This window comes from Sardina pilchardus, chromosome 19, assembly GCF_963854185.1.
Source record: "Sardina pilchardus chromosome 19, fSarPil1.1, whole genome shotgun sequence".
NCBI classification, from domain to species: Eukaryota; Metazoa; Chordata; class Actinopteri; order Clupeiformes; family Clupeidae; genus Sardina; species Sardina pilchardus.
Genome location: NC_085012.1, coordinates 20,363,932 through 20,375,232, shown reverse-complemented (window position 1 = coordinate 20,375,232; position 11,301 = coordinate 20,363,932). Strand labels below are relative to the sequence as shown.

Here is an 11,301-nt window from a genome sequence, read left to right as displayed (position 1 = left end):
TTTCTCAGAGCAGACAGACCAATGCCTTTGACCCATTTTGTCCATGTTTGAACAACAATTAATAAGAGGCTGGCTACTGATAAGAGACCTATTCTGTAAGGCCCTATCTGATGAACATTCTGTTTGCCACTTCTAGTAGCCTATGGTAGACTCCTGCCTTATTGCTTGACACATAACCTGTGTCTAATTTGGGGGGCTCGTGGGAATAACATGTTCATTTTTGGAGAGTATTATGCTTTTATTCAATGGGTTCTGAAGAGTAAAAAGCACGGGTTTGGTGCCAAGAGCAAAGACATTTTTAGGCTGATGAATTGATCTCTTCATCAAGCCACTGTGCATAAAATGCTCAAAATGGTCTGCCTTAAAATAGGCTAGGGCCTATACTATTTATATCAATAGGCTACTGTCAATTCTACTAGCCTAAGCCTATAGGCTGGGTAAAAACTGTTGTTTTGATGTTGACGAAATGCTATCTCGGCTTGTTAAATGTAAAAGGCTTATCCAGGCGCACCTGGATCGTTGGTCTGATTGGTTGAAGGACTGTCCAAATCAGAACTGAGCACGCCTCTTGCGGTAGAAAATAGAGAGCGGCTGATTCATATTCAATCTTAGACATCTCTGAGGGAAATGAAGTGGTAGCCTATAGACTAGGTTACTTTTTAAACATTCTTACTTTATTCACTTATTCATCCTGATACAGCCTACCACTCCCTAGGTTCTCGCTGTTGAGAGCATGCTAAAATATAACACCTCCCTCTCTAACAATTCAGAACAATGGAGCTGATTAGGGCGCGGTGGAGTGAATGGCGTAATATGGCTTCATAAACAAAATAGGGCATTTTCCAGTAGGCTATGCCAAGAAAACTTAACATATAGACATCGATACGATACCACCTGTCATCTTTCTCTTTGTGAGGTGATGTCTACAGCGATGGCGACAGTTGGCTTGCAAAATACCTGCAATACCAGCAGTAGGCTACACCTGACCTGAGCAGGTAGTCTGCCCTGCCCCCGGAAGTGCGCAGTTTTGAATTCTCAGCGTTTTGAATGAGAGAAACATTTGTCTCCTGGGATTGCAACTTTTAACACACGCTAACTAGGCTACTTCTTCATATTTGGTCAGAGGTGTTAAAGTAGCTATTTAATAAGTTAAGCAACATTTTACGAAACAATAACAATCATGAGTAAGGTTTCAAAAATGTTCACGGGTTCGAGCTCAAAATCTAGCTCATCTAGCTCCTCGAAATCGAAGTCAAAACATCGGTCTAAGGGAGAGGCTACTCCTCGAGAAGCCATTCATAAATTACGGGAGACTGAGGCTATGCTTACTAAAAAACAAGAGTACCTGGAAAGGAAGATCGACGAGGAAATTGCCATTGCCAGGAAGAATGGCACAAAAAATAAAAGGGGTAAGTAGGCTATATGATGGTGGTGGCTAACAAGCACACAGCATATCGCTATAATAGGGTAGGCCTACAGGTCTTCTAGTAGCCTGTTAACTGGGAATAACCATTTGCATGCCATCTTTACGTTATTGTGTAGGCTACAGATGCGACTCTGGTAGGTCCAACGTTAAGCCGCATTATTCGTTTTAGTTGAAAATAAAAAACAAAACAGGGTTGTGTAGGCCAAGTTGCAGCTGCGCGCGTCTTGGGAAATTTTGAAAGAATTGCAGGTCTATAGGCCAGTGCTCTGTAGGCCTAATTGTTTCTATCCCCAAAACCTATATTTTTAAGGATATGATAGTGTGACAGATTGTAACTAGTTATGGCTGAATGCATGGTGCTTGATGTGGTATGTTAACGCTCACTCCCAATATGGTCTGTTTTTGAGCCACTGCAATTTCCTGTCTATCTGGTTCAGTAAGAATAGGCAAGCTTTAGTCCACAAAATGAAATGCTCAGCCCAGCGTGTCTGTGAGCAGTTTTGTTATGTAAATAGTTTGGGTGTCAAGCGCTAATGCAATGACAGACTGTTAAATGTGCAAAGTTCCTGATATGATGAGCATGGATAATTAATTTTACCTAGGCCTACTCAGGTGTTAAGGTGTTTAGGTGTTAAGGCCTATTGCATGTTATAATGTGAATCATGCACTGCTGTAACACTATTTCATAGGCCTATTGCTATCAAAAGCTGCTGAGGTCTGCAAATTACATAAGTCTTGTATTGTGTGCGAAGTGCGTGTGTCTATAAAAGCCAGTGACGTTAACAAGTGCACTAACTGATGCATATCGCTTGCTGCCAATTCTCTGTCCAGCCGCTTTGCAGGCACTGAAGAGGAAGAAGCGCTATGAGCAGCAGCTCACTCAGATCGACGGCACTCTCTCCACCATTGAGTTCCAGAGGGAGGCCCTGGAGAACACCAGCATGAACACAGAGGTGCTGAAGAACCTGGGCTATGCAGCCACGGCCATGAAAAAAGTTCATCAGAAAGTGTGAGTTAATCGGACACCTTAATAACTATAGATGATTTTTTTCCCCTAAGGTGACATATTTTCCCAAGCCTCTTGTCCCATCAGAATGCAACAATCAATGGCGTTGGATCATTTTTAATACAAACAGAACACTGTAAATAAATGTACATAGACTACAGTCTTACTCTGGTATTAAAAAGAGCAGACAAATTTAAGCCAGATGGAAGCGGTCAAGCTGAAAATTGAAGAACTGGCATTTAAGCAGGCAGCTTGTTACCTCGAGCTGAGGAAATGATCGACTAATCCACCCACTCTGGTTCTTCCCCATTAAAGAGACATGGATAAGATTGACACACTGATGGATGACATTCAAGAACAACAGGATGTTGCCAGGGAGATCAGTGATGCCATCTCACGGCCCTATGGAGAGGACTTTGATGAGGTATCACATTAGTAGGCCTTCGGTTATCTTTTTTGAGAACTTGAACTTTTTCTAAAAATGTGTTAAAATGCAAAAAATATTCTACATTTGTTTTCTGACTACATATGTTCACTGTGCATGAACCTGAGACTACATGTAGTGAACTGAGAGCTGTTTGCCCATTAACCTAAAAATAAACTTTTCCTTCTCTATATTATGTACAGTAGATACAGTAAACTTGTTTTTGTTGTTGTTTTTTTTGTTTGTGTGTATCTAACTAGGATGAGCTGTTGGCGGAGCTGGAAGAGCTAGAAATGGAGGAGAGCTCCAAGAGAATGGCGAAGTTACCCAGTGCGCCCACGGTCAGGTTGCCAAGTGTGCCACAGTCCAGCCACCGCACTCGTAAGTCACACAGCCACCAGGAGCGATGGTTTTGCAATGATTTCATCCACTGGTCATGGCTGTCATGGTGACGTTATTCTCTCTGTCTTTGCAGCCTCGAGGAAGCGTGTGGAGGACGATGCAGATATGAAAAGGCTTGCGTCCTGGGCAGTCTGAGCTTCTCCTGCCCTGGCAACGTCTTGTGCCATTATTGGTAAAATATGGAAGCTAAAACAGTCTCTGAGAATGTACTGTAGAGCTTTTATAAGAGAAAGTTTGAAGTTACACTAATCACATGTTTATATAAGTGATTTTGCACTTTTAAAATTTGCCAAACATCTTTTAATGCAAAATGAAGGATAATTGTTCTGGCAAAATCTTTTACATTGTGGTGGAGACGCCCATCGTCCTCCCCTTGCCTGCCGTGAATATTGGCTCTTTTACCCTTTTACCTTCTGTACTATGTTTGTCATGTTTAAGCGTTGGTCTGTGGGAATCAGAAAAAAAACTTTCCTCTAAGATTCATTGTGGTCTCTTTGCATTAGGACAGAATGATTGAAGATTTTCTTTTCTTTCCCTTTAGATATGTTAGCTCAGGTGTGTAACTACCACTAGTGAACATGAAATCGGTTTCCCTAAGCCCACATTCCAGAAATGTATTGCCATTTTTATGTAAATAATCTAAATGATTGATTATTTTATTTGAGTGATTAATAAACATGTTGAAAGTCTGCTGTATGATTTGGCAGTGGTCTGAAATGGATAACCACAGATGTCAACATAGAATTCTTATAGACAAAATTTGGACTCTCTACTTGCACCAGATGCCTGCACTTTGCATCGCTTTACAGTTCTGTGGTGTTTGTCAGAGTAGCAACGCTTTTGTCAGTGCCAGCTGGACTGTTTTCACATGCCCCTTTCACTATTGCAAGTATGGATGTTTCACAGTGACTGAACTCTCACTGGTAGGCTTAAGGGTGTGTGCAGATTCTGTAAAGTGTAATGTTCATGAATAGCTCTGCATTGTCATTGCAATGGCAAAACATATTTACTAACCAGTTGTGTTTTAGATGTATGCAATTGTCCATGTCTTAGCTGCATCTCTTTACGAAGCATGCATTTATATTCATGGCTATATATATATACAGTATATATATAGCCATGAATATGAATATATATATTATTATTATTATTTTTAAATTTAGGCCACAAATAATTAAGCAGGATGATATATTACATCTTTCACCATAATTTTCATAATTGCACAGGAATTATGCTATGTTATTAAAGTATACTAACAAACATAACTTGCCTCGTATAGCTGGTAGCCATTATCATTGGCTACAGCTTGAACTGAGCACATATGTAGTTGTCTTGGTGGTTTTGTGTATGTGAACCGAAAAGACAACTTCACATTATAGTCAATGTATCAGCCATTCCCCTGGCCTGTGTTTTTGAAAGGCATTTTAACTTGATTTGAAATGTCACTTGCACATTTCCTGTTTTCCTTCATATTCAAGGTATCAACCTCTCATAACAAAATACCCGTATAATAGTTATTCAGTGTTGGCTAGCTGGGTAGCCTCGTGCTAACTTTACTGTGATATTTACCAATGATGATGATGAATACAAATGAGACAGTCACTGCTTTTAAACATTTTTAATGTTTATTTATTGTTTAATAATCACATCACTAGTTAACAATTAACCACAATAAACACTTCTTTCAAACCAAAGAAAAAAAAAATCAAAGAATTAATGAAAAAACAAAAAAACAAAATCAAAACAAAACAAAACAAAAAACAAAAAAAAACAGACAAAAAGGTTTGCAAATGGCAATGTCTGCAAATGACAAGTCTATCTAACAGTATCCCACTGGTTTTTCGCATGCTCTATAGATGTGTTCTATTAGTATGCTTGCACACTGGGCGTGAAGCTGGACTAGGGGTGGCTCCGACCGGCAGTAATCTGGAGCTCTTGAACAAGACTCATGACAGACAGCTACTGTTAGTCTTACAGAGGGAGTGGTAGCAGAGGGAGTGTATCCAGTCCATCAAAAGACAGGACATTCTTGCCAGCTTCAGATGAGCACCTTGTGGCGAATGGTAGCATCATCCCTGACCTCTCCTATCACTTCCTGTTCCACAGGATGCCCAGGGTATCCAGAGCACACATCAGTCAGTGCTAACCAGTCCTATTCCTGTACTTCTCTTCAATGTATGATTTAATCTAAGAGGATGCCATCACATCCACAGATGCCAGGAAAGGCTGCGGCTCCGAGCTTGTGCTTTTTCAGGGCTTTATTGTTCTTTTAAGACTAATGTTGTAGCGCCAGTGGACAGGGTAGACATGAAGTTTTTCCTTCAAAAATGAAATTTACTGAAGCGCTCTTCAAATAAACTGGATGGGGAACCACTCTGGAGAACTACTCCTCCACCCATCTCCTGTCCCTCAACTATCAAACCAAAACGCAAGTAACACACTTAAGATCAGAATAACCTTCAGTCTGGTGCCTTTTAAAAATTCTGCTTTAAAAACATTCGTTTATTTAGCCCTTTTTAATTAATCACATTAGCTGTAGCAATGCAAAAATCTCCCTAAAAATCAGAAGGGTACATAAAGTTGCAAAAAGAAATGTAGCTTCTCTTCAACCGTCAATGTGCTTTCACTGATAACATATAACTGCTTTTGTTTATAGTCTAACATTACATGATGCGTTGCATGGCGTGTGCATCTGATCATGAGAAAGGGTTTATAAACTGTAAAATATATATATACAAATTGAAGTGATTACGGAGGGAGAATTGCAAGCCTAAAGCATCAGCAATGGTGAGGTTAGTGTGTGAGTGGTAACTATCGCGGATGCCAGAACCTGAAGGATAAACACAAGAGTGAGTAACTGTAGCCACCTGTAAAACACGGCCGTGATCACCAGCTAGGTCACTGGGAACCGGCAGAGAGTGGATCACCAAGGGGACCCCCTGTCTAATAGACGGTACTCTGCAGTCCTCAGACACTGGAGCCCCTCCCCCACCACACCGGAATCTGGTCCGACCCTGGGCATCACATGGGTCATATCAACTACGGAAGCTGCTAACATCTGGGCCGGTTTCACTTCCGATAAACTCATTCAGGCACACAGCCATGATAATAATTTTTAGAGGAAAATACATAATGAAAATAATAAATCAACTTGGGATATTTGTTCAGCACAATGATAAATCATTGTTCATACATCATTAATTAATGTATTAGTATTGCTATGTCTTGGCTACAGCGATCAAAGGAAAGTTCTTCAGGGCACCCTTACAAATAGAATAAATAGTTCAAAGCTGTCCAAGGCCAATTCTACAGATTATCCTTACACTAGCCATCATTAAAATCACAAGTCTGGGGCACTGAAACACCTCCACAGACTAGAAGCAGTTCTCAAAGGATACCTTCACTCACGACTCTCTGTGACATCGCTAAGCCATAAGGTGCTTAAAATAGAGTATTTAAAATAGCTCAGCATATCTGTAGGGTTTTTTTTGTTAGGAAATCAAGCAGTGCATGTATAAGTTCATGACATTCCTTCTAAAGTACATCTCTTTTTGTTCTTGTGTGTGGTTACTTCTTGATATTCCTCTAAATTACTTAAAAATAACAAAGATAAATGTTTATGCAAAATCTTTGCAACTCCATTCTACGTGTGGGTCTTGTCCTATGCCTGTCTATGAGAGAGAAAATGAAAAGGCGCACAATCCTGCAAACTTGAGTCCATCTTCAACACACTGTCCGCACCAGCCTCCTCTCAAAAATCGAGCGCTTATCAACATTCAGAAGAACCTGGAGTCTAATCCACAGAAACGCAAGTCATCATGTAAATACTGTTTATAAGCGCGTACGTGTAGGCTTTTAGGGGGAAATAACAGCACAATAATTGTCAACGCACAACAAAAGCTATTCAGAGGCAACTGTACGAAAAAAAAAGTACTATTTGAGGAGTAAGCTTCATCTACAAGTCCACTCATCAAGTCCTGATGAAACACCAACATGCCCTTTTCTGGCACTTCTCCATGAACTGTGCCAAACTAACACAACACGCCTCAGAAAGAGGACACCAGCCACAGGATAGCAAGCACGGCTAGTCACAAGTACACTGTTCAGAAGGATTCTCCTGAAGCACAAAATCTATTGGTTGATTAAGTGTGTTTTTATTTTCAAAGGATAACATTCTGTTAGTCTACATATCTCTCCCTTGACAGGACCCTGTGTGTTATTGTTGTGGGTCAGCGTTCCTTGTGGGATTTCAGGTAAGAAGAGAAAGAGAGAGAGAAGGAGGCACATACTGAACACTAGCTCTCCAACTTCCTTCACCAGACGCAGACACATCCTCACCCCCTAACTACGACTTCCACGTGCCTTACTATTCAAACATGTCAGAGCAGAAAACGAGTCGATCTACACCAACTGTATCAACCGTTCAAATTAACTGTTAAGCCAGCTAATTTTTTTCAGTTAACCGTTAAAACCGGAAGGTCAGCTCATGACCTTACAACCGTCTTACTGATTAGCGACTTGAGCCTGTATCCTTCCCTTGTCAACATACTACCTCAGTCTTGGGCCTCAGAAAAGAGCAGTGCCCATCTGGCCGGCTATGGCCCAGATCTAAACCAGATCAGGATCTACTGCAGTCTGAAAATGTGTGCGTGTAGCTGCGAGGATTTGTGTATCCTTGTAGGCAAACGTCGTATTGCTTCAAGAGAATGAGGAAAACCAAGAGCTGAGAGAAAAATAGAGATAGAGAGACAGAGAGACAGGGAAAATATACAGAACTAAAGCCGAAGATTAGTGAAGGAAAACCCAAAAAGCCAGAAAAATCCTCAGAAGAAACAAGTCCAAAGAACAGAAACTAACGTAACGACAAAGCTCAGTGTTACAATTATCACTCAAACACACCACCACGAAACACAGAGTTTTTTTAACGAGCTTTAAAGAGCCTAACCGCTAAAAGAGACTATATATTGTGAATGTGAATGCTCTCATACTGAACAGCCAGGACACAAGGTTGCCACACAAGGGAGCCGAAAAATGTGAAATGAGAGGGGATACGTCCATCAGCCCGGATACTCACAATGTAAGGACGCTTAATGGCCTACAGCCAAACCAGCAACTCTATACGCCATGTGGTGTGAATAATATATAGTGTTAGACGAGTCAGTGTTGAACATGATACAGGATTCACAATTCACTGTTTTTTTTATTTTCTTTGTCTTGTTTAAAATCACTACAGCCAGAGGGATATACTGTGTTTACCAGATGCTAAACTGTAAATAAGACTGAGGTGTTCTGCGCTGTGAGTAAATATGAGCGAGATGGAGCAGAGATGACAGAGGGAGTCAGAGGAGGAGGAGGAGGATGAAGATGGTTGAGTTCACTGTGAGCGCTGATGCAGGGAAAGAGGCAGCGGAGGGAGAACACAGGACTCTGCGAATGTCACCCAGCAGGGAATAATAACAAACAAACAAACAAACAAACAAACAAACAAGCCGTCCCCGGAACCAAGAGGTCCCGCTGCTAAACCCTCCCGCCACAAAGAGCCCCAAACACAAAGTCGTTTAGTTTAGAATCGGAGAGATACAGGCGAGCATAGTAGTGAAACTCCAGGAAGCCTCGAAACCCACCCGTCGCCCCCCTTCATCATAAAACCCTTGCCCGGCCCGAAGCTCAGCATATATACAGCCAAATACCAGCTCAGCCAATAAGGGTGAGCCAGGAAGGAACACGAGGTAAGAGGACACACAGACAACATCAGGGGAGAGCAGACCGCTAAGAGGGATCAGGTTGGGATGAGATGAGGGTGGTGGTGGGTTGGGATGAATATTGGGTAGGTGGGGGGGGTGTCACGTCCTGTGGTGTTCAGCGAGGTCGCCCCCGTTGTCCCAATGCCCCTCCAGAGGGGGGGTGAGGGGGAGGGGGCCAAAGGAGCGGGACCGGGGGGGCCCGGCGGACGCCAGATAGTCGTGGAGCGAGATGCTGCGGGGGGTTGGGTGGTGGAGGGGGGGTCGGTGGGCGGGGCTGTCACCCAGGGCTGGCCAGGATATGATGTCGGCGCCGTGGTCCGTGCGAGAGCGCGCGTTCTCACGGAAGTTGAGCTTGAAAGACTCAATCTGCATCGGAAGGTGTGAAAAATAGACAGATAGAGAGAAAAGAGAGAGAGAAAGAGGGGAGGGGGAGGATAGACAAAAAGAGAAGGAGGGGAGGTTGGCATGGAGGGGGAATTGAAATGAAAGGGGTAGAGGGATAGCAAAAAGCAGAATTAAATGCCTGTAAAATAAGAAGAGGTAACAAACGATTCGAGGGTCAGGGAAATAAAAAAAATCAATCAGAGCAAACATCTAAATGCATACTTATCAGCAAACATACAGTATAACACAAAAACATCACTAATAGGGAAGAACACTGTTGATGTTTACAGCAATCACCTAGTGAAATACTACATAGACAGACATTAGAGTTTTTATATTTACATTTAGTCATTTATCCAAAGCTACTTACAGTACAACAAACAAGGTACAATAAAGGTACGGTTCCACTAAGATATTGTTAGTTCAACAATAAGTACTACTCGCATAGAATAGAAAAAAACAGCTGACTCAATTGACAACTAAACACACTAAATATTGTGTTTGCTTTTTTAGCAGCAACTATGAGCTTTACTTCCTCCTTTACCGAACCTAGTATGGCCTAATGTTAGCATCCTCTCATAAGTTAAATGAAATCATTTAGTAGAGGTGCTACACAAATCTTGGTGAGCCAGCCAGGAGTTATCTATTTCAGTGAAAAACATTTCCACTATAACCTATTTATACTTACCTTCACGATAGTAGATTTAACCACACAGCTTCACACATGCTTCTTTAAAACTAACTAATCAACTCTAGACCAGTAAAATATGGTGAACTGACACAATGAACCTCTCAGGAGTTTATAGTCTGTACTAACTATAGGGATGGATTAGAAAAGATCTTGGAACAGAAATCTTATCCAACCTAATGTCTCAATATCAATATATTTGGTTACCCTGATTCATGATAAACTGAGTTCAAAACTCTTCTGTGACTAAGACACCCCTTCATGTTGCTAAATCCACAGACTAGCTATTGACTTGATATTAGCACATATACTCCCTTGGTATATGACCTTCAAGGGTGTACATGTGCTTGTGATTCAAAGGGTACATCTTCATGAAGCCCAACCCTGGTTATGATGAGGAGGAAATGGGGGTCAGGACTTCTGTCATGTCTAAACTCATGGGTCGAAGGTCCTGGTGCACTGGCCCGGACACACACACACACACACACACACACACACACACACTTACTTGTTTCAGGGATGAGTGAGTCCAGGCCCTGCTGGGGGTCCCGGAGCCCCTCGCTCCCGCAGGGTGGCCCTTCCTTCATCAGCCCATTCTCCTGGGCCTGTGCTTGGGCCGGCACGGGGCTGGCCACCGGCACCTCAGCCTGGCCGCCACTAGATGGAGCCCCTGAGCCCTCGACTGCCTCCTGCGCCCCCTCAGCCTAGAAACACACAGCAGCCAGCCAGTCAAAACAGTGGGATGGAGATGGCATGAAGTGAGACCTGTGTGTGTGTGTGTGTGTGTGTGTGTGTGTGTGTGTGTGTGTGTGAAAAAAGATAACTGTGGATGGATGTGGATGGATGTGATTGGAAATATGTTCCACCACAGATGCAGAGCCAGTGAACATAAATAAATAAATAAATAAATAACAGCATTGAGGCCCTTTCTATAAAAATGTTCATTTCATTATGCGTAAGCCTACTTTATGCAGGCTTTTTTTGTAAAATTTCCAATGAAATTTTACATTAACTGTGAATGAACTTTTTGAAGCAGAGCAAAAACAATTAAAATGTATTAAGGGTCATTTGATTCTTGACCCATCTATCCATATATCTATACCCTACCAGCTAAAACATGATACAAATATCACAATAAAGCTTTTGCTAAACTGTCTGACATAAATTTGAGTGTTTTCATATAATGCACCGGGGTACAAAATAGTAAAACAAAAAAACAAATTAAGA

The 11,301-nt window shown here is 41.9% G+C and overlaps 2 protein-coding genes across 3 annotated transcripts in view; one reads left to right on the top strand and one right to left on the bottom strand.

Annotated features, from left to right (window-relative positions):
• Positions 1 to 614: 614 nt before the first annotated feature.
• Positions 615 to 3,947, top strand: chmp4c (charged multivesicular body protein 4C). The gene is made up of 5 exons (XM_062521164.1): positions 615 to 1,409; positions 2,258 to 2,435; positions 2,748 to 2,856; positions 3,117 to 3,237; positions 3,332 to 3,947. The coding sequence occupies exons 1-5, from the start codon at positions 1,181 to 1,183 to the stop codon at positions 3,391 to 3,393; spliced, it is 699 nt and encodes a 232-aa protein (XP_062377148.1). The 5' UTR covers positions 615 to 1,180; the 3' UTR covers positions 3,394 to 3,947.
• A 914-nt stretch (positions 3,948 to 4,861) lies between these two features.
• The window catches only part of LOC134066005 (microtubule-associated protein 4), a 33,002-nt gene continuing 26,562 nt past the window's right edge, over positions 4,862 to 11,301 (bottom strand). The window contains exons 11-12 of one of the 2 annotated variants that reach the window (XM_062521162.1): positions 10,583 to 10,778; positions 4,862 to 9,368 (exon numbers count right to left, since the gene is read on the bottom strand). In XM_062521162.1, the coding sequence (XP_062377146.1) occupies positions 9,364 to 9,368; positions 10,583 to 10,778 (201 nt within the window). In that variant the 3' untranslated portion in view covers positions 4,862 to 9,363. The other variant, XM_062521163.1, reaches the window with a different exon arrangement.

Bases quoted from the DNA above. Each gene is read 5' to 3' on its own strand.
- chmp4c (XM_062521164.1), top strand. From the start codon at position 1,181: ATGAGTAAGGTTTCAAAAATGTTCACGGGTTCGAGCTCAAAATCTAGC. The intron at 1,410-2,257 runs GTAAGTAGGCTA...TTCTCTGTCCAG, and splicing joins TGGCACAAAAAATAAAAGGG to CCGCTTTGCAGGCACTGAAG. The intron at 3,238-3,331 runs GTAAGTCACACA...CTGTCTTTGCAG, and splicing joins ACAGTCCAGCCACCGCACTC to CCTCGAGGAAGCGTGTGGAG.